This window comes from Chiloscyllium punctatum, chromosome 8 (assembly GCF_047496795.1).
Source record: "Chiloscyllium punctatum isolate Juve2018m chromosome 8, sChiPun1.3, whole genome shotgun sequence".
NCBI classification, from domain to species: Eukaryota; Metazoa; Chordata; class Chondrichthyes; order Orectolobiformes; family Hemiscylliidae; genus Chiloscyllium; species Chiloscyllium punctatum.
Window position 1 is genome coordinate 39,015,381 of NC_092746.1, and position 23,471 is coordinate 39,038,851.

The 23,471-nt window shown below is 40.2% G+C and overlaps 1 protein-coding gene across 1 annotated transcript in view; it reads right to left on the bottom strand.

Annotated features, from left to right (window-relative positions):
* The window catches only part of scin (scinderin), a 110,311-nt gene that overhangs the window by 84,275 nt on the left and 2,565 nt on the right, over positions 1-23,471 (bottom strand). Inside the window, exon 3 of the mRNA XM_072575393.1 lies at positions 17,119-17,280. Coding sequence (XP_072431494.1) covers positions 17,119-17,280 — 162 coding nt within the window. The remainder of the gene's footprint in view (positions 1-17,118; positions 17,281-23,471) is intronic.

The window sequence follows — 23,471 nt, forward strand, 5'->3', positions numbered from 1 at the left end:
TAACATTCAGTTGTGGAGAAAATAGCTGCTGCACAAAACTAAGTAATACAGATTATATCACAAAAATACACTAACCCTCTTAAATGGACCATGTGATAACTGCAAAACATTGTGGTTATTTATCACAAACACAGCTATTCATAGGCAGCTGCGTTTTACTTCCTCACAGCACAGAAATAAAAACATGCACAAAATGTCTCTGACGTGTGTCAAAACCACAATCCACATCCAATGAGGCCACTATGAAAGCTTCTTTTGTTATCATGGTCTCTAATATAAGCTACCTTGTTTTAAAATTGCTAAATTTGTTCCTACTTCATAAAAATGAAGTTTTAGAATATCATGGACTAATTTTAACTTCCACAAACTGGCAGTAAAGTGAACCTTGCAGATCAGTCATTCAGTAAATTCCGTTCCAGCTCCCTTTCTATGGACTTTTATGGACATCAATCAGGTTGGGTATGTAACTCAGTCTTTTTGGTACAATCAGCCCCATGGTTTAAACTCAGAGACTGCAGCATTATTTAAAGTATTCCAACCTTGAACAGCAGTGCCAGGAAAAGTAACAGACTGGCACGACATTTCATTGCCTACAAAATTAACTGATGTTTAGTTTCTAAAGAAAACACAGTCAAGTGCAAGTATCAGTTTGAATTTCATTCATTCAACACACAGTTAATTGAGAAGTAGGCTCTTAATTTTTCAGATGTGAAGACACTGTGCAGCAGCAATATAATGACTCCAAATATGCATAGAGCCCTAGCATGACCACACTGTGCTCAGAAGTGGAATTTCCACTTAACAATCACGTGCATTAACGTTTGGCGTGAGTTGTGGTTCACTAACATTTCTGAGTCAGAAACTTGTGGGTTCAAACCTCAAAGTCTGAGCACGAAATCCAAGCTGACACTACAATAATGTGGCATAGCACTGAACTCCCTCCCTCGGGTCAGTTGGGTGACAGTGAGTGAATTAATTCAGGCAGGAAGGTAGCAGGTGAGCACTGTGTCACTTCCAAGATTTAGATAATATTTTTGAATCAAACTGCTCTGATTTGGTACTCCAGCGCAGCTAGGACTTGAACCAAAGCCTCTGGCTGACAAAGGTAGGGACACTAACATTGTGTCACAAGAACTCTACTCTCAAATCTGGCATTCCAAACTTCACTCAATCAATTGCCAATTCAGAACCGTAACTGTTTAATAAGGACCTGTCCTATCTCCATTATGATTTTAACGCAACATCAGATGGGTTTGTCAACAGGCAGCAAGCACAAGTAGAAAATGTTAGCAGGTTGCTTTCAGTTGCAAGAGGTGGTGGGGCACTCAATGTCAGACATCCAGCAACTGATCAAGGAGCTCCAATAACAGGAAGGGGCCAAGGAGGAGTTGCAACTTTCGATCAAACCCCTCCTCAACCTTGTCTTATTGTCCTGTTGTCACTTACCTGTTAGCGTGGGATTCAGCACTGATCCCAGAACCATCAGCAGCCACTACACCACCTCCTTAGCACTGTTGCTGTGCCTCTTCTTGACACCACTTGAGGTGGTGGGCTTTCTCCAAGAGACAATGTAGGACTTTCATTAGCTCAGCATCCCCTAGATGAGACCTCCATTAAATACCACCTGTGGTATTACATTACCAGATATACCACTATTCAGCTGGAATTTGAAACTGCAACTGTGTCTGCCTTCTCAGGTGGACATAAAAATCCCATGCATCTATTCTGAAGAAAAGTTTGGGATTTCTTCATAATTTGTACTAATCTCTCAAAAAGCGTGACGAAAAGAAAATCTGATTACGACCACCTTGTTGTCCACAAATTGATTGCTGCATTTCCTACATCTTAACCTTGACTGAGTTTCAAATGTATTTAACTGGCAGCAATGCATTTTGGGATACAATGAAAAGGGCTATTTAAATGCAAATCTTTCTTTCTATATGAAATGTAGAGTCAATTCTTTTAAGTGTCTTCCGTTATTTCTGTAGCACAACTTTGAAGCAATAGATAAGTTATCAAATCTCCAAAGATTAGTCAAAATTTGAAATATTAAACTTGTAAAATCTATTTTGCCTGTTTATACAATTATTGAATCAACAACTTGTGCCTATGCACAGCACATCTGTCGGAGACATTTTTATCTCTGGGAACAATTGAATGTTGCATATCTCATGATGAGTATACCTTTAAAAGATACGCTCATGGTATCTTCACTACATCATAACATGTGAACTGATGATATAAATATTTCAGATTCCATCTTATCACAGGTCACTGAAGCATAAAAATATCAAAAGTGTGCTGATCCTTGTAGCTCCTTGTCACTTACTACTAGGCCAGGCACTTCAATGCCTGTGCACATATTAATGATCTGGAAGAAACATGTCAAATTTGTTAATCACTTAATTTTTTCTTTTATGAGTGATAAAATTAGCATTGTCACATCAGGTAATATACCTGACTGAAGGCAAAAATCAACATCACAATTAGCAAAAGGCACAAGCAACTCATCCCAAATAGTGTAAATAATGCCCAAAACTGATGGGTATTGGGACTTCTGATTTTCAAGGGATTTGGATGATGATACTATTCTGCACACCACTGCCATGTTTTTCAGCAGACTGTGACTAATGTCTAGGCCTGAAAGTCATTCAATTTGAGGAACACAAATGTTACTTTTGAGACTGAAGGAGTTAATTCTAACAATGCATAATGCTGCTATCATTCTCACACAGCACCTCCTCTGACCAATTATAAGCATTGCCAGTGGAGATCTATAAATCTATATCAGGAATCTTGGAGAAAGAGCTAATCTTCCCAAATTTAAGAGAATATAAGTTTGTGTCTGCATATAAACATTACAAATAAAATTGGGTCAACAGCAATTAAATTTTAGCTTTGAGTCATTGACTTATTCTGTGTATGTTGGAAAATGAAATGTGCATATATCTTTAAAATTAGTGTTCCTGTCTCAGAAAATGTATTTCATGTGTTTCATCAAATATAATCCTATTCATTTTCATTTTGAATTAACTTTCAAGAAATGGCTTTTTTTGTTTGGGCTGAATAACATCTGTTTAGTGTTGTAACATCGTTGTGTGATAGTCATATTATGAGAAAATAAATTGCTTAATTCAATGCATGCGGGTAGTGGTGTAATGCTTTGAGGTCAATGATGCAGTTGTTGACTCTGATGTGTCAAGTTATGCAAATCCTTGTAATGGCAATGAAAAAGGAAATCCAGAAATCAAAATCCTATTTACCTAATCTTTGAGCTAAGCATGCAATATTGCACTGCATATGGTAAGGAATGTGTGATGAGATGTGTCAAAATGACAGAACATATTCTTTTAGAATTTGGGCAGTTTTAATGGGTTTTTTTCAGAGTAACCTTGATACAATAAACCAGTTTTTATTTGCAGAGAATAAGTCAGAGCTGGATGATGAGGTGGTTCCCTTTGACCTGAGAATATTAGAGGCTGTTACTTAGCTTTGTTGTTTATCACAAGACAAGTGCATAACATGGCTGTGAACTTCACAACTGAGACATCAGATATGGAGTTAATAATTGTGCTTAAGTTTCAAAGGTTAAGTCCTGAGACTGTCATAATTTAGTGTATCTTCCAGTAATGTAGTTTTGAATGTGATAATGATTAACGCATTGCTTAAACCTTTATACATATAGCTGCATTCACTTCCTACATTAATAAACAACTTTCTGCGAGTATGCAAAGTTTGTCTGAAGCTGCAATGACTGCTGTTAAGAAGAGCTCAGCTCAAAGGTCGCAAACCATTTGAAGCTATAAAATAAATTTACTTTGCAAGGAACATGATTATCATTTCTCAGGCATGTGCCCAAAAGTTGTACAAAGGCTTTGAAACTGCAACTACTGCTGTACTGTAAACAATCTGTGAGAGTCTGAGGTAGAGTACTCCTAATTTCAGTCTAGAAATGCAACAATGCACTTCTATTCTCAATCTTATCTCCAAATCCATGCTTTTGAGACAGAGTATTCTAAAAACATTTTCATTGCTTTCCAAAGGGGAAATACATTCCACTAATTGCACTGAACTTGGACATACTTGCCTTCAATGGCTTCTTAGTATTTTTGGATGGTAAGAATATTTCTAGGAGGTCTTATGGGAAAATGGGTTGTGCCCCTGTCTCTGAACTGGAAGCTCCGTGCTCCAGTTCCATTCCAGAATTTGATGACCAAGAAAGGTGGTTCATAATATGGACAAAGAGAGTAAATATTAATGAGTAAGTCATTTAAATGGGGCTCAGTAAAAATAAGGCAGCTTCTCAAACAGCCAACCATATGATGGAAACAGAATTGGAAACTTTTAAGACTCATATTCATAACTTCAGGATGCAACATGCATGTAAAATTGTATGCTATCACAACAATTCAGAATCCATTGGGGATGAGATTGATGACGATAATGTGTTTCAATTTTTCTAGCTGGAGTAGATTCGGACCTGTACCCTTGCCTTATCCATGGTGGAGGTCTCAGGGCTATGGGTCAAGCCTGGCTTCAGGCACAGAAGATTTATTTTTATTATTCATCCAGGGTATGTGGGCATATGTAGTTGCTCTTAAAAAAGTGAACTTCCTCTTTGATCCACTGCCATCACTGTGCCCGTAGGGTGGAAATTCCAGGATTTTGACCCAGTGGCAGTGAAGGAATTGCAATTTCGTTCCAAGTCAGGATGGTGAGAGGCTTGGAGGGGAATGAACATGTGGTAGTGTTCCCATGTATCTACTGTCCTTGTCCTTCTAGATGGTAGAGGTCAAGAGTTTGGAAGATGCTGTCTAAAGAGCCTTGGTGAATTTCTGCAGTGCAACATGCAGATGGAAAGCACTGCTGCTACTGTGCATCAATGGTGGACAGAGTGGATATTTGAGGATGTGATGCCAATCAAGCGGCTACTTTGTACTGCATGATGTCAAGCTTTTGGAGTGTTATTGCTGCTGCAGTCATCCAAGTGGGCAGAATTCCATCATACTCCAGACTTGTGCCTTGTAGATGGTGAACAGGGTTTGGGAGTCAATAGGTGAATTACTCACTGCAAGACTCCTATCCTGTGACCTGCTCTTGGAGCTACAGTATTTATATGTCTAGTTTCTGGTTAATGTTAACCCTCAGCATGTTAATAATACAAGATTCATCTATGGTAATATTATTGAAGGTGAAGAAGCAATACTTTGATTCTTTTTATTGGAAATGGTCATTGTCTAGCAATTATCTGTCACACATATCAGTCCAAGCCTTGATATAATGTAGATCGTGCTTTATTTGGACATGGGCTGCTTCAATATATGCAAAATTACAAAGGGTACTGAAAATTGTGCTATCATCAGCTAGCATCCCTACTTCTGATTTTATGATTGAGGGAAGGACACTAATTAAATAGCTGAAGATGACTGGGCCAAGGACACTATCCTAAGGAACTCCTGCAGAGATGTCCTGGAGCTGAGATAATTGACCTTCAGCAGCTTCGACCATCTTTATTTGTGCCAGGTCCAAACAGCAGACAGTTTTTTTCTTGATTCCCATTGACAGTAATTTTGCAAGAATTCCTTGATGGCACATTTGGTCAAATGTGCCTTGATGTCAAAGGTAGTCATTCACACATACCCCCCCCCCCCCCCCCCCCCCCGGCCCCCTCCATGTTTGGACTAAAGCTATAATGATGTAAACAGCTGAGTGTTCTTAGTGGACTAAATTCAGCATTAGTGAGCAGGTTACTGTGAAGCAAGTGTTACTTGATAACACTGGTTGTGATCTTTTCTATTGCATTACCGATGATCAACAGTAGCCTAATGGGCCAGTATTTGGTTGGATTGGATTTATCCTGCTTTTGCAAAAGGGATATACCTGGGCTTAATTTCAGCTTTGTCAGGTAGATGCCAGTGTTGTACTTAACAGAACAGTTTTGCTAGGGGCATAGCTAATTCTGAAACACGAATCTTTAATACTATGCCAGAACATTGTCAGTACCCATATCCTCATCTGTTTCTTGATAACATATGGATTGAAACAAATTGGCTGCAGACTGATATCTGGATGTTTGGGCCTTCAGAGGTAATTGAGATGGATCATCCACTAAGCACCTCTTGTTGAAGACATTTGTGAACGCTTCAGTATTATATTTTGAAAAGATGTGCTTGGCTCCCCCATTGAGGATGGGGTGTCTGTGCAGCCTCTTCCTTCAATGTGTTGTTTATCTGCAGCTAACTGCAGAACTTAGATCTGATCCTTCAGTTATGGAATCACTTAGCCCCGTCTAGCATTTGCTGCTTAGGCTGTTTGGGGAATCATGTTTTGTAGTTTCTCTAGGATGACACCTAATTTTTAGGTATGTCTGCTACTGCTCTTGGTATGCCGTCTCCATTTTTCATTGAACTGGGTCTGATCCCTTGGCTTGATGGTAACGATTGAATACGGGATAATCTAGGCTTTCAGGCTGCAGGTTGTGTTTGAGTACAGTTCTGCTGCTGCTGATAGCTCACAGTGCTTCATGGATGCCCAATATGAGTTCTTCAATCTGTTTGAAAGTCTATCTCTTGCAGCAAAGTGGTAATGCTAAACAACTCTATGGAGAGTATTCTCAATGTAAAGATAGGACTTTGTCTCCACAATGACTGTGCGGTGGACAATCTCACTGATACAGTCGTGGACAGATGCGTCTGTAGCAGGCAGATTGATGACAATAAGGTCAAATATATTTTTCCCTATCATTGGTTCCATCACTATCTACTGCAGATTCAGTACAGCAGCTATGATCTTTAGATCTTGGCCAGATCAGCCAGTAGAGGCGCTGCCAACCTATTCTTGGTTGTGGACACTGAAATCCCCTACCCAGAGTACATTCTATGTCTTTTCTGCCCTCAGTGCTTCCTTCAAGTGGTGTTCAGTCCATCATAGATTCATCAGCTGATCAGGAAGCAGAAGATGACAATCAGCAGAAGGTTTCCTTACCCATTTTTGACCTGACATCATGAGACTTTATGAGATCCATTGTCAATTTTGAGGACTCCAAGAGCAACTCCCTCCCGACTATATAGCACTGTGCCATCATCTCTGTTCAATCTGTCCTGCCATGAGGTATGGATGTTGATGGTTTATGCTCAAAAGTATCCACCAAATAAAATTACAACAAACACATTTGACAAATACCAGAACAATTTGCATAGCTTCAAGACTGCAGTAACTAGGTAGAATTCCATGTGTCGAAGAATTGTGCATTAAAAGTTGTGGAACGAACCTCGATTTTTCTCAGCCAATGGGTTAGATTTTGACTTTGTGTGGTAGTGGAAGTTGGTAAGTTGGTAGTGATGAGTGATCTGCTTGTTTAACATTACTCCTCACCATTTAACTTAATGAAGTTCATTAAGTTAAATGAAGACTTCAATGCAAATAGACAATTGAGAGTGATGTAAAATTGCTTACCCATTCATTGTTGCTGGTTTTAAACTATTGCACAAAATCAAACATTATCAAACAGCCCATTCAACCAGAAAGTGAGAAAACATTTTTTAATTACATTCTTTCTTCCTTTTTCACAAATGGTAGAGACTGTCGTTATCCCCTTTTTTTTGCAGTTTAGGAAAGTTGGCACAAAGTTTGTTGCTATGTGAAACAAATTAGTTTTTGAATGCTTCAATTTAAGACTCCTGAGTCAATGGCAACATCAAGCATAAAAAAAGATAACAGTTACAACTCTATCGGGTTTTACGCAGAAGATGACAACATTTTTTTAATAAAGATTATAAGTCCCTGCTTAGGCTGCTGACATTTATGAAGTCAGTTTACCTTTATGGTTGATGAAAATTATAAGGATCATGACTGCTTAGGGCATCTGGATTGTCATAAGAATTATGAGATATTGAAACTTTCAGGTTTATATCATCCAGTACTCAGCTGCGGGCTGAATATTCATCTACTACCCAGCCTGTAATTGGGAGGGATGTGAACAGAATTGAGGGAAAAAGGGAAAGGAAAAGGGAAAAGAAAGTACAAAAGGTTAGTTAAATACTCAATTCCTCATGGAGAGTTTATGCTCGAAATGTCGACTCTCCTGCTCCTCTGATGCTGTCTGACCAGCTGTGCTTTTCCAGCACCACACTTTTCGACTCTGATCTCCACCATCTGCAGTCCTCACGTTCTCCTATATTAAACACCATCTCAATTTTCTTCAACAGGAATGGGCTTACAAGGGCTGTTTAGACCTTCCAGCCCCTGGCCCACATTTTCCAATCTCTTCCCTGTATAAGGCTGTCCACAGTATCCCTCCCCATGCCTCCACTCTCAAATCACTGTGAACCACTGGGCCATTCCTTTCTGTCCTTGGTTGAATGAACTCCTTGAATGAACTCCTTGCACTTGCCCACACTAACATGCTGCCTCTTCCAGTTGTGTTCAAGCAGAAGACCATTGGAGCTTGTGCATCTGAAGTTTGTTTCTGAGGTCTGTGAAACAACTCCACAGAGGATGGTATCCCATCACCGAGTCACCCTTTATTTACACATGGAGAGCTCTTGACACTGATCCTGCTTCCTGACAGCCAGCTCTCACAGTGAACTGAATCTTTGACACTCCTGTTTCTATCTGTCAGCCAGGACTCCCTGACTGGACCAGATTCTATAAGGTCCAACTAGCTGACTTTGTCACAATCACTACCTCTCTCCCCCTCTGAGTCCAAGGGTATAAACTGGTTGTTATTTTTGTAGCTCCTCCTGGATTGTTTTAGCACCAGGTCAGGTTCCTCTAACTCCACTTTTGATATGGGTGGCATGTAATACACAGTAACTTGCCTCTTGCACCCAGAGTAGATTAGATTAGATTACTTACAGTGTGGAAACAGGCCCTTCGGCCCAACAAGTCCACACTGCCCCGCCGAAGCGTAACCCACCCATACCCCTACATCTACCCCTTACCTAACACTACGGGCAATTTAGCAGCACGGAACAAAATTCATTCTCTTCTTCAGGCAACAAAGGAGTCAAGGCGGCGACATCAGCCGTGTCCATCGCAAAATGTGAGGCATCTTCAACGCTTGACGAAGAAGGGAGAATTCATAGGTTCTGTTCCAGCCAGCAAAGCAATGAAGGAGCTGGGCACATTTTGCTCCCACACCATTTGCAATATTTATATGGTCCATGTGCTTGTCCAAGCCACTCACACCTACCCAAATCTTATACATCACTGGAGCTGACTTTGCATCGAATGTGCCTCTTACCCATGCAGGGCCATTCCATGGTTCCTACCACAAACTTCGTCCCCTGAAGTAAATAGTCTCTCTCACTTAGCGAAGTCTTGTGTCTGGAACTGGTATTCCTGATGCCATTCAGCCTCCCCCCCTTGGTTTGGGAAAATCAGACTTAACCTGATAAGGAGTCTTCTCCCCATTAGGAACTCTGCTGGAGCTATCCTTGTAATTGCATTAAAGGTGGTCTTATAAACAAATAGGAATTAGGACAGCCTGGTAGCTAGTGAAGCTTTAGGCTGTTTCTTTAAGCTTGCCTTCAAAGTTTGGACTGCAGCTCCATACCATCCATCATTCAATGTTCAGGCAGAAACAGCAGTGGTATTCTCAAGCTCAGTTGGACTGGTGAGGGTGTCCACTTTCATCAAAATACTCTGCAACTCATCTGCTCCACTTGGCACATTCTTCCCGTGACAAAGTCAGTTGTAGTGACTGTTTGAAGTCCAGCTGTACTTCAACTATTAGGTGCTTTTGCGTGGTTACATCATTAATCCCACTCTTGTTGCTACTGAAGTAACTCCACAGAGGCTGGTATCCTGTCACCAAGTCACCTTCTTTCATATGTGGAGAGTCCTTGATATTAATCCAGTTTGCTCTGAGCAGGCTCTCAGAGTGATCAGGAGGTTTATATCTGTCAGCCAGGGCTCCTTGATTGAACCAGATTAACAGCCACAATCAGAGAACTCATATTCTATGAGGTCCACCTGGCTGCCCTCAATGCAATCACTACAGTCTGAAGTTTATTCCATCTGCCTGAGCTCCAACCTTCATGACTCCCAGACTGAATTAAATTCTACACGTCAATTTTGTTTTCGCTGCAAGGTTTTCATGCACAGCTTACACTTTGCATGGTTGTGGTTTGCATTCAAGCTATAATTATTCTGGTTTTACTCCTGTAAATGACTGATTCACCATTGTGACAAGCGTAAAAGTTTTAAAAATAGATTTTTTGACCACCCAAGTGAGAACTATGAAGATAGTTCAAAAGAAATGTCACATGTTAATGATCGTGTTCGATATTAACTGCACATATAACCAAATATGCCTCTAATGGATTGTGTTAGATTATGTCTGGTACAGTGTGCTTGAATGCTAAATGAACTATTTCAGTAATGACTGGGATGTTCACTACAAAAATAGCCATCCATTTCATCTCCCTAAAATCTTGAAAAGGCCTCAGGTAGCCAATATACATTAGGCCTCGCACAACCATGATATTTTAAAGTGTTGGATTTCCTCACTTGTTGAAAGTGAGGGCCTGAGTTAAGTTTGAATGGCATTTACCAATTAACTAATTAGTGGAACCTTTCATTTCACAGTTTCATTTCAGCATATGTGAAATAACCTGGCAACCTCAGTTTAAATTAGTGACAGTGAACTGGAGGCAGATTTTAGTTCCAACCTAAATTAGGAGAAATTTCCATTAGATGAAACCTGTTGAGCACCCTGACCTCTGATTGGTCACATGCAGTCTTGGTAGTTAAAGGTTTGTGCTGGGAGTGTAACTTTGGTGAAAATAAAAGCCCTTGTGTATCTGCTAATCTAAACATTACCAGTTGATAAACTAAAGAAAGGGGTCATCATTTTATAAGGGACTACAACTTGTGACAAGGTTGGAAGTGTAAAATGGGTAATAATAGTTAGTTTCCCACCTGGTTAGATTTTCATTTCCTATGAAACTGCAGTTTATAGACCAGCCTTAGTTATTTGTCATGTCCCCAAGATCACACATCCAAATAATTGCTTCCAAAGTTATAATTCCTGTAATTTAGGAAAGTAAGGCAGGCATTTCTCAGTAAATGAGGCACAGAGCCAATTAGTCTGTTTTCGGTAGTAGTGATTTTGGGTGGTATTGTTGGCAGGACAACAGAGGAAGTCTACATTTTCTTTGAAATATGCCATGGGATCTGTTACGTCTAACTGAATAGATAGACAAGACCTGAATTCAACATATCATTTGAAGTATGAAACCAATGTAAATGTAGCTTTTGGTATTAAAACATCAACTTGAATTATCTGCTTAATTTAGGGAGTGTGTATCATAACTGTAATTTTCTGACTCCGATGAAATATGTTATCAACTGAATCAAATTAATACTTAGTTGCAATTATGTCATGCTATAATTTTTTTCCAGTGTTCACATCATCAGAGTGCAGTCTCTGGAGCAGCATAATGGCATTACACAATACTTTTAGCAGAAGGAATTTACACTGTGCTCTAATAGAACAGATGATCATTGATATTGGACACACATGCAGTACACACAATGGTCTGTATCCCCATCATAACACACTCCATGGAAGTTGCCTGGGAATTTAAATATCCTATTCTATGCCTGGATCTCTCTGAAATTTTCCATTTAAGTTTGAAACTGTGGAGGGTTCCGAAGAAATTAAGTAAAACAATTACACAGGAAAACTTAGACAACTAATGTACGATTTAACACCTGAGTAACAATTCAACAGTACTAATTCATACATACCTTATACAACTCCAACTACACTCCCTAGACCCCTTACACCTCGCAGAACTGGACCCAACACTATTCAGGGACCTGACCCTCCCCTGGACTGGACCTGAAACCCACCCCCTTCTGGATATGACCTGATCTGGCACTAATGCCTCGGCTGGAGTTGACCAAACCCAAACTCCTGGATGTAACCCCTACCATTGAACTGTACTGGACACAACGTCCCCTTCCCCTCTGCCTACTCAGCCTGGCATAGCCTAAATGCTACATCAATTATCGTGCCACTTTGTACCTTGGCACCTTGGCACCCCAGCCCCTTGACTTACCTGCCTAGCACTTGACCCAGCTGGCAACCTACTCATCCATGCCCTACCCATCTTGCATACTACCCTGGGCACACTACCTCCTCTCCAACAGTTGGCATTACCAGCAGACATTCTGAGGACATGTCCTACTTTTCTTCACGTTACTTACCTGTCCCCTCTACTGGTCTGACACATTACCCTCCCAGCACACTAACATCATATTTCCTTATGTGGCTGGGTCTTTGATTGTTCGGCACAGCTGACTCATGTGAATTGAACTGTCGGCATGCAAGTACAGCTCCACATTACTGAGGAAGCCTTGAGCAGAATCTTCTCTCAGGAATACAGAGTTCCTTTCCCTTGTCAAAAAAAAAATGGCCAGGGTGGTAGTTTGGGCAAGATTGCCACAACCCCAAAAATTCAATGCCTGCCACAAAATTAATATGTGAGTGAAAACATCAAGAGCATGATTCCAATGTCAGACTGAAATGAAGGTCAAAATTATCTTAGATTGGCCCTTCTGAATCATGAAATTACCAGAATTGTTTGAATCAAAATTCACCTTCATGAATCAACCAAAGTCTGGGTTTTTCTTTTACAATCTGGATGGCACATTTGCATAGTCAATTACTTGTTGAGCTAGCTGATGGTCAACCTTTAAATTGTTTACATATTGATTTTAGGTTTGAATTATACAGTCACAGAGATGTACAGTATGGAAACAGACCCTTCGGTCCAACTTGTCCATGCCGACCAGATATCCTAATCCAATCTAGTCCCACCTGCCAGCACTTGGACAATATCCCTCCAAACACTTCCTATTCATATACCCATCCAGATGCCTTTTAAATGTTGCAATTGTACCAGCCTCCACCACTTTCTCTGGCAGCTCATTCCAAACCCATACCACCCTCGAAGCGAAAAGGTTGCCTCTTAGGTCTCTTCTATATCTATCCCCTCTCACCCGAAACCTATGCCCTCGAGTTCTGCACTGAAGAAGGGCTCATGCCTGAAATATCGATATACCTAATCAGTCCATGCCTTTCCAAATACATGTCCATCCTGTCCCTCAGGATTCCCTCCAACAACTTGCCCACCACCGACGTCAGGTTCACTGGTCTATAGTTCCCTGGCTTGTCCTTACCACCTTTCTTAAACAGTAGCACCACGTTATCCAACCTCCAGTCTTCTGGCACCTCACCTGTGACTATCAATGATACAAATATCTCAGCAAGAGGCCCAGCAATCACTTCTCTAGCTTCCCACAGAGTTCTAGGGTACATCTGATCAGGTCCTTGGAATTTATCCACATTTATGCGTTTCAAAACATCCAGCACTTCCTCCTCTGTAATACTGACATTTTTCAAGATGTCACCATTTTTTCCCTACATTCTATATCTTCCACTTCCTTTTCCTCAGTAAATACTGATGCAAAATATTCATTTAGTATCTCCCCCATTTTCTGTGGCTCCACACAAAGGTCACCTTGCTGGTCTTTGAGGGGCCCTATTCTTTTCCTAGTTCCCCTTTTGCCCCAATATATTTGTAAAATCCATTTGGATTCTCCTTAACTCTATTTTCCAAAGCTATCTCATGTCCCCTCTTTGCCCTCCTGATTTCCCTCTTAAGTATACTCCTACTGCCTCTATACTCTTCTAAGGATTCACTCAATCTATCCAGTCTATACCTGACATATGCTTCCTTCTTTTTCATAACTAAAACCTCAATTTCTTCTGTCATCCAGCATTCCCTATACCTACCAGCCTTCCCTTTCATCCTGACAGGAATATACTGTCTCTGGACTCTCGTTATCTCATTACTGAAGGCTTCCCATTTTCCAGTCGTCCCTTTACCTGCGAACATCTGCCTCCAATCAGCTTTTGAAAGTTCTTGCCTAATACTGTCAAAATTGGCCTTCCTCCAATTTAGAACTTCAACTTTTAGATCTGGTCTATCCTTTTCCATCAATATTTTAAAACTAATAAATTATGGTTGCTGGCCCCAAAGTGCTCCCCCACTGACACCTCAGTCACCTGCCCTGCCTTATTTCCCAAGAGTAGGTCAAGTTTTGCACCTTCTCTTGTAGGTACATCCATATACTGAATCAGAAAATTTTCTTGTACACACTTAACAAATTCCTCTCCATCTAAACCCTTAACACTATTGCAGTCCCAGTCTATATTTGGAAGTTAAAATCCCCTACCATAACCACCCTATTATTCTTAGAGATAACTGAGCTCTCCTTGAAAATCTGTTTCTCAATTTCCCTCTGATTGTTAGGGGGTCTATAATACAATCCCTTTAAGGTGATCATCCCTTTCTTATTTCTCAGTTCCATATAAATAACTTCCCTGGACGTATTTCCGGGAATATCCTCCTTTAGTACAGCTGTCATTCTATCCCTTATCAAAAATGCCACTTCCCCTCCTCTTTTGCCTCCCCTTCTCTCCTTCCTGCAGCATTTGTATCTTGGAGCATTAAGCTGCCAGTCCTGCCCATCCCTGAGCCATGTTTCTGTAATTGCTATGATATCCCAGTCCCATGTTCCTAACCATGCCCTGAGTTCAATCTGCCTTCCCTATTAGGCCTCTTGCATTGAAATAAATACAGTTTATCAGTCCTACCTTGTTCTTTGCTTTGTCCCTGCCTGCCCTGACTGTTTCTCGCCTTTGTTCTCAACTGTACCAGTCTCCGATTGAAATCTTTCCTCACTATCTCCCTGAGTACCCCTCCTCCCCCACCTTACTAGTTTAAATCTACCCGAGCAGCTCTAGCAAATCTCCCTGCCGGTATATTAGTCCCCTTCCACTTTAGGTGCAATCCAACCTTCTTCTCCAGGTCACTTCTACCCCAAAACAGCTTCCAATGATCTAAAAATGTGAATCTTTCTCCCATACACCAGCTCCTCAGCCATGCATTCATCTGCTCTATTCTCCTAATCCTGGCCTCACTAGCTCGTAGCACTGGGAGTAATCCAGATATTACTACTCTCGAGGACCTCCTTTTTACATTCCTGCCTAACTCTCTGTAACCTATCTTCAGAATCTCAACCTTTTCCCTTCCTATATTGTTGGTTCCAATGTGTACAATGACCTCCTGCTAGTCCCTCTCCCCCTTGAGAACATTTTGCACCCTCACTGAGACATCCTTGATCCTGGCACCAAGGATGCAAAACACCATTCTGATTTTTTCGCTGCTGGCCACAGAAACATCTGTCTGTACCTCGGACTAGAGAATCCCCTAACACAATCGATTGCTTGGAACCCGACGTACCTCTCATTACATTACAGCCAGTCTCAATACCAGAAACTTGGCTGTTCGTGCTACATAGCCCTGAGTGTCCATCACCCCCTAGATTTTCCAAAACAGAATACTTGTATTTAATGAGGATAGCCACAGAAGACTGCTGCACTTCCTGCCTACCTCTCTTACCTTTCCTGGAATTAACCCATCTGTGTGACTGTATCTGAGACTTTCCCCCCCTTCCTATAATTGCCATCTATCACATCCCCTTGCTCTTGTAAATTCCTTATTGCCTCTACCTGCCTCTCCAATCGATCCACTTGATCTGATAGGATTCTCAACCAACGGCATTTATTGCAGATATAATCCTCATTAACCCATAAACCCTCCCTAAACATCCACATCCGACAAGAAGAGTATATCACTCTACTAAGGGCCATTTTTGCTTCTTTCAATCTATAGACCCAGAAAATAGCACCGTCTTATTCCTCTACAAAACACTTCTCCAGTTTAAATTAATATTTATGGCTTATATTTTAACTTTAATCAAGAGACATGGCTCAATAAAATATATAATCAGGAAAGAATGCACTCAACTCACTACTGCAGCCTTATTATAAGGCCATGCTTTAAATCCACTTCTCTGCTTCTATGCTGTGACCTTTCCCAAACAGGTTCCTCCAAGATCAGTTGTGAATTCCACCGATTTTTGATTTTCCCAGACACACTCCGATGTCCAGCGATACATGAAATGAACAGTAAAGGCAGTAACTGCTAACTCTGTCAGTTAGCTCTGTGAGTTATTTCTCTCTCTCTCTCCTGCACTTACCTCTCCTGCTTCCTTTGTCTGCTCTTCTCCCTTTTAAAACTGCTGTTGTTTTGACCTTTTTCTCCAAAGTTCCAAAACAATGCAACAGCATATAAAACAGTAATTGCTGCTCCTGGAATTTGAGGAAATCACCTCCAACACCTACAATACCTCAAAAAAAGGAGCAGCTGTTGCTTTAGTGTGGGAATAAGACATAAAATCTAATGATTAGATCTGTAAGTATGGTACTGTTTGCTACTATAACACACCTAACAGTCAATGACAAATACAAAACTGCCTTCCTAAGAACTTACAGCAAAGTGAATGGAGATCAATAGCACAATTGACAACTTGAGATCAGATTGGCCTTTGCCCAAGGCCCAAAGCAAAATAACATTAGTAACATCGTGTTTCCTTTGCATGTCTTGCTGACAGAAATACTCTCACCTTATTCATTGCATCCTAAAATTTCTTCTTGGGAATTCAATCAGTTAAAAGTCAAAAAACATAGTTTTTGTAGGGAGATGATGAGATTACATTTACAACGAAAGGGCTGTTTGCAAAATTAAAAATCACACAATAGCAAATCACATCAGATTGCACCATGCATGAAATTTGACATGCCAGCTTTGTTTCTTAGGTATAATTCTACATTTATATTGATTTGTGCAAATGCACTTTCATAATTAGCAGACCTTCTAATGTTGCTACATTGTCAACTACCCTTGTATTTAAGAATTTGCATTCAACTTTCTTTGGAATGCGTTTCACTACAAAATTACACTGTTATATAGTTTATCCTGAGTAAAATAGTGGCATTGAGCAATGTCAAAAAGTCACACTCAGGATCTAGTGTTCAGACATTGTAAGTATTCAATCTCAAGCACTGTTGTATGTTTAATCCTCCAGTAAGCAACAGTAAACAGTGAAAGACACAGAGGAGGTGAAAGACATCAGGTAGACCAGAAGAGATCATCAGTGTGAATTGTATTTATGAAATAAAATTTCCTTTCAACTTACCTTCCCCAGATCTATGATGAAACAATCTCCTTTATTAAAGCTGGCCCAGCTGAGAGGAACTTCTGTTGCTCTAACAATCCTCCTGCCTTTAATATGCAGCAATCTCTTTGCAGAGAGGTCATTTGTAACGACGTGTGTAAAGCCAGAAGCAACACCACCGGCCTAAGGTAGCAAAAGAAATAAACAATCATGCATTTTTTATTTTCCATTGGCTATGCAAACATGAGAAGATATTAAAAAGAAACCTATTTAGGAAATAAATGTATTAAAAACTACAAGCATCAGTAAAAATGATTATTTTTAATGCTCGTCTGTAAATGTCAGCACATTTTTGCCCGGTTATGTATCAGCTAAGCTTTGCTCACAGAACAGTGAGAACTGAACTCCTATACTAGCATGTTTGTCCTTGGTGGAAGTTTGCATTCCAATAAGACACAATGTTACTGCAAAGGTACTTCAGGCATGTATGTTTCATTTATGCCTAATTTGCCAGTTGTTACAAAATCTTTTGCTTTTGCTGAAACTTACATCTTCAATGTAGTACTTTCACATATCGTTCATCAGACAATGACAACAGATACCTAAATACCTGAAGGTTATGGTGGAGCAAACTGACTGCAGATACAAAATATTTTAATAAGATCAATGAACACATATGGCCAGAATAGCAGCCAGTGCAGGATGCCTGAAAGGACTGAATAGAGTTCCTTGCTCTTCAGTTTGGAATGCCTGAAGGATCCAAATAAGCTAGAGTGAAAGCCTTCTCCTCTGGCTTTCACGGAGTATCTTCTCAATTGTGTCTTTGTACTGTGTCACTTTGAACAATTTCTCCTTTCACTTGTCTGTCTCCAAGTCAAAGGTATAGCTATGGGTAGTCACATGGGTCCCACTTAGACCTGTCTCTTAGTGGGGTAGTGGAACATTCCTTATTCCAATTCTATTTTGATCCTTCACACAAAACTCTTCAATACATCAATGATGTAATCAATGTGGCTTCCTTCTCTTGTCTGGACTTAGAAACATTAATCAGTTTTGCTTCCAATTTCCATCCTCTCACTGTCATTTGGTCCATCTCTGACTTCTCTTCTATTTCTTGATTTCACAATTTCCTTTTCTGAGAAAAGACTGTCAACTAATATTCATTACAAACTGACCCAATTGCCACAGTTCCCTCTACTGCACTTCCTCAGCCCCAGTTCCTGCAAGTATTCCATTCAATTTGACCATTTTTTCCATCTGTTGCATCTTCCACAGTCGTGTTTCTGACATGTCTTTCTTTCTCCACAATCAAAGATCCTCCCCATTGACACAGTCCTCAACTGTGCCTAACCCATCCTTCAACACTTCTGCCCTCACCCTTTCCTCTCCCTTCCAGAGCAATAATAGTGTTCCTTCTGTCCTCACTTTCCACACCATCAGTCTCTGCGTCCAAAGGAGCATCCTCTGTCAATTCTGACACCTCCATTAGGATGAGTACATCTTCCCTTCACCTTCATTTTCAGCATTCTGCAAGGACTGTTCCCTCCTGTCACCCTGCTCCACGCCTCCACCACTCCGAATACTTCCTCACTCTCCTGTGGCATGTTCCCATACTGATGCAGAAGGTGTAACTCTTGCTCTTTCACTTTTTCCTTCTTCTCCACCCATGGCCCCAAACAATCCATCTAATAAAGCAGTGTTTTACTTGTACTTCTTTCCAATCAACTAGAATCTACACTGACATGACCAAATGCAGAGGGTAACTATTTTGCAGAATACCATTGTCTGTCTATCAAGAGTTACTCCAACCTTCCAGGTGCTTGTCATTTTAATAAACCACCTTGATCCCACGGTAACATTTTCATTCTGCGCCTGCTATGTTTTTCCAATGAAGCTCAATGCAAGCTGGAGGAACATTACTTTATTTTGCACTTAGGTACTTTACAATCTCTAGGAATCAATGTTGAGTTCCACAATTTCAGCCTTTGATTTCTGTCCTCCTTTTTTCTTAGACACCCCACCTCACCCCCCACCAGCCCCGACCATGTCTTATTTGTGTCTTGCTAGCTTTGCTCTCAGCACAGCAGATATATTATCTTCTTCTCACCGCTAACATTTACACATATTTTACATTGCTATCACTCCCTACTGCTTTGTCTTTGCTGTAAACACTTGCACAATCCATTTCACTTGCTCTTTTATACCTCTGTCAAAAGCTTAAAACCACCACTTTCAGGGCCTTTTAGTTCCGGTGAAGTGTAATTTTGGACTCCAAACATTAACACTAGTTCTCTGTCTACAGATGCTGACAGTGCTGCAAAGGTTCTCCAGCACTTTCTATTTTTATTCCAGATTTCCAACATCTGCAATATTTTGCTTTTATAGCACTTGGATGGTTTTCAACTACTTCACCATTAACTGTAAAATTTGTGGACAGTGCAGAGTTTTAAAGTATATTTAAATGTCCAACAAGAAAACAAAAACATTTCTACAAACTTTGAAAGAATGGTAAAAGTTTCAGGAGGGAAGCAATTTGTTTGCATTTTTCATCATCGAGTTAGATTTAGTATAGTTATGGAAAGTGACAAAAATAGACCTGTAGAAAAGTTCTTAATTCGGGAAAAGCCCATTATGCTAAGTGGATTTGTGACTCAATGGAAATGAAACTGGAAAAGGCTACTTGAGGGAAAACCATTGTCAAAACAGTGAGAAACATTCATAGAAAAGAGAAATAGGCTTCATAAGAAATATGATAGCACAAGAGAAGGAGGGAGACTTCTGAATCTAGACCAGTGGTTATCAAAGAACACACAGAGTAGGATGAGACAAAAAGGCCAGCTTGTATCAGATACCAAAAACGAGGATAAAACCTAATGGAATTTTGGAAGTGCAGAGTCGAAATTAAAAAGGAAACCAGGAAATGAAAGCAAGTACATGAGAAAATACTAGCAAGTAGAATCAAAGAAAACCCAAACACCCAAAGACCCTTTACAAATAAATAAAGCGCAAGAAACAAGGTGAGGGAAGAAAAGGGCCATTGTGGATTAAAGAGGTAACTTATAAGCAATAGTAAAAGACATGTGAATGGCTCTTAATTAATCATTTGGGTTGTGTTTTCCTGAATGGTTCCAATGTTAGCACTATTCTGGGTCCCAACCAACATGAGTCAGTTGTGTGCTGGCAGAAGGAATCTTCCAGGAGGTATCCAATATGGCTGACTGATGGGCTCCTTACGTGGAAGGTCCAATAGGAGAATCTGCAGCTCTGGACAGATGATGGCTCCACCAGCAGAGGTGGCATAGATAGGAAGTCATGACAGAACACTGATAGAAAGCTGGTCCTTTTTCTAAAAGCTGTTCCTTTTCCTCGGGGATACTGTGTCTTTGGTTTTTTTTCAGAGAGGTCATAAAACAGCCCAGGCTCCGATTTGGCTGGTTTGGTACAGAAATGAAAGTGTTTACTGAGAGGCCTTTTGTTTATATGTAAACAAATGAGACTTCAGGCCTCATGTTTTAGAAGTAAGCTGCATCCTGAAAGGGGTGTGGCCAGTCTGGCAGCTGAAGTTTTGGGTCAGTTCAGCAATGGTGTGTATGGAAGAAAGTTGGAAGCCTCTCTCTCTCTCTCTATCTTTCTCCTTCTGCCCTTCTAATCTCGACTTGTAAGCCTCTGTTTCATTTTTACTCTGTCTTAAAGAAGTTTGCTTATTGGGACTGTTGTATATTTTCAGAACAGCATAATTAAGTCTAGTTTGGGTAGACTGAGTTCTGTGGGTATTCTATATTCCGTTCTTTGTGTTTAATTCCATAATTCTGTGAATAAATTTTTGTCAAACTAGCTAACTTACTCTGGGTAATTTTCACTGTACACTTACCAAAACAAATAGCAAAGTTACAGTCTGGGCTGCCTTCTTAAGAACGTTTTGAGTGGTCTGGCCTAGTCCATAACAACATTAACATGGATATAATCTTGCACTCTGCAGATATTAGACTGAAGTGGCCTACAGCATGCAGGGTCATCAGTGTGGTGGAGACATGTCTCCACCGGTTTATTTTTCTGACTATTGTGTATCATGTTGCCAACTCCTTCCCGGGGACACTCTGCCACTAGGAGGGTGCAAACAGTTGGTGGGTTCTGCACGCTGTGTCAAGTTCCAAGCTCCCTCAGAAAATCCACCCCAATTGGGCTTTTAAGTAGGTTGCTCATCTTATTGGAGCAGGCTGACAACTTTCTTAACCAGCCACCACTAGAAAGTTCCTCAGGAGGAAGGAATGGCTTAGACACTATGTACCCACAGCCTTCAGCTCCCTATCCATTTCTCATGCATCTTTTTTCACAAAAAAATGCAAAAACTGCAGCTTTTGTAGATCCTGACCTGCTGTGCTTTTTCCAACACTACACATTATTATCAGCATAATACAACTCAGGGAATGCCTCCCCCATATCCTGAAGTATAAAGGGAGGGAAGGAAGGAAGGAAATTGCAGAAACCCTAATTATCATTTTCCAGTCATCCAAAACTACAGGTGTGATGTTGGAGAACTATTAATGTTATATTCTTGACTGAGAAGTGGTAAAGTGACAATTGAGGCCATTCTGCTTCATCTTGATGCTAGCCAAGCCATTCAAAAGTTTTAGTCATTATTTATTAATGACCTGGATTAATTCAGAAAGTCGGCATGGATTTGTGAAGGGAAAGCAATGCCTGAGTAACTTGTTGGGATTTTGAGGAAAGATAAAAGGAAGATCAATGAGAGATTATATTTTTGATGCAGTCCACATGGATTTCAACAAGGCTTTTGACACGCTTCCACAGGGCTGTCCAGTCAGAAAAGTAAGCACCAATAGGATCCAAGGCCAACTGGCACCTTGAATCCAAATCTGACTTGTGGCAGCAAGTGACAGATAACAGTTGCCTGATGTTTGGATGGCTATCTCCAGTGCACTCCTTGAAGCCATGTGCTAGGGCTCTTGCTGTCTGTGGCATTTATCAATGATTTATGTCTAAACACAAGAGACAGGAGCAAAACATTTCCTGACGAAATGGCTGTCATCGACTGTAACAAAGAAATTGTAGAGTCCAGGAAAATGTCAATGGACTGTTCAAGTGAGCAGGAACTGGCAAATGGAGTACAATCAGAGAAGTGCGAGATAACGCCTATGGGGAAGATAAACAAGGGAATAAAAAGGAGAATGCTGAAAGCTAGAGTTCTGTCTGCCATTCTGGTCAGCGCAACACAGGAAGGATGCGACCGGTTTCGAAAGATTACAGAAGAGATTAAAATGATGTTGAACAGCAAGAAAACTTCAGTTTGGAGGAAAGAATAGATAAACAAAAGTTTTCTTTTCTATGTAACAGATGAAGATGATGGCAAATTAAACTGAGTTGTACAAAATTATGAGGGATCTAGATCAAGTATATCGGTAAAATTACCTTTAACAGGAAGATCAATAGATCCAAATTTAAATTAACCATAGAAGGTTTGGAGGGGTTTTAAGGTGAATTTTTCACCCAAGGTGATAGGAGGCTGGAACTTAAAAACTTGGATACACAGTTCTATGTTGTAATTGACAATGTGAATGGGATTATTAGGCAGCATCACTCTTCGCTGGTCACCAAAACTATGATGGGTCAAATTGCTGCTTGAGTCATAAGTATTATTTGATTCTGTTATGAGATTATTTGATATACTTTGGATCATTAAGTAGTAAAATAAGCATGCAATATTGTTTATTGTTAACAGAACAGTTCATAATCTATAACATATTCATTTGCATTTACTGGTCACACAATTACTTTACAAATACATTGACTAGTTAGAAATAATCATTGGCTTATAATCTGTAACCACACAAACAAACTACTTTGAATGCTCTGTTATCCCACAACCTTACAGTATTTATCACTAAAATAAGTTTACACTGCAGCCAGACACTATCTCAATAGTGATATAAAGCTTAACATTGCAATTTATGTCTTTGAACCTTCATTTTTGTTAAAAGGACAAACATATACCACTCAGGTATAATTAACAAGGCAATGTGATCAGCATGTTTCAAACTCCACCACTATTATGCCCTCCATCAAGATCTAGGGGCATATTCATAACAGAGTATTGCTGTTACTTGATCCTTCCAAATATTACTGTTCAATGCTTAGAGTTATGCTATGTCAGCAGTCAGACCCATGCTGTTGAAGGGCACTTTGGTGCTGAGTCTCAATTTGTTCTATGCCTTATGGCCTCTTTCACTTTGGTGATGGTTTGCTGGTGAATATCCTGACAGGGCCAGATGTAGGGTAGAAAGGTGTCCACATTGAAGATATTGTAAATGGTTACTAGCCAAGCAATGTGTCACATAGTGAAAGTGCCACTTTGG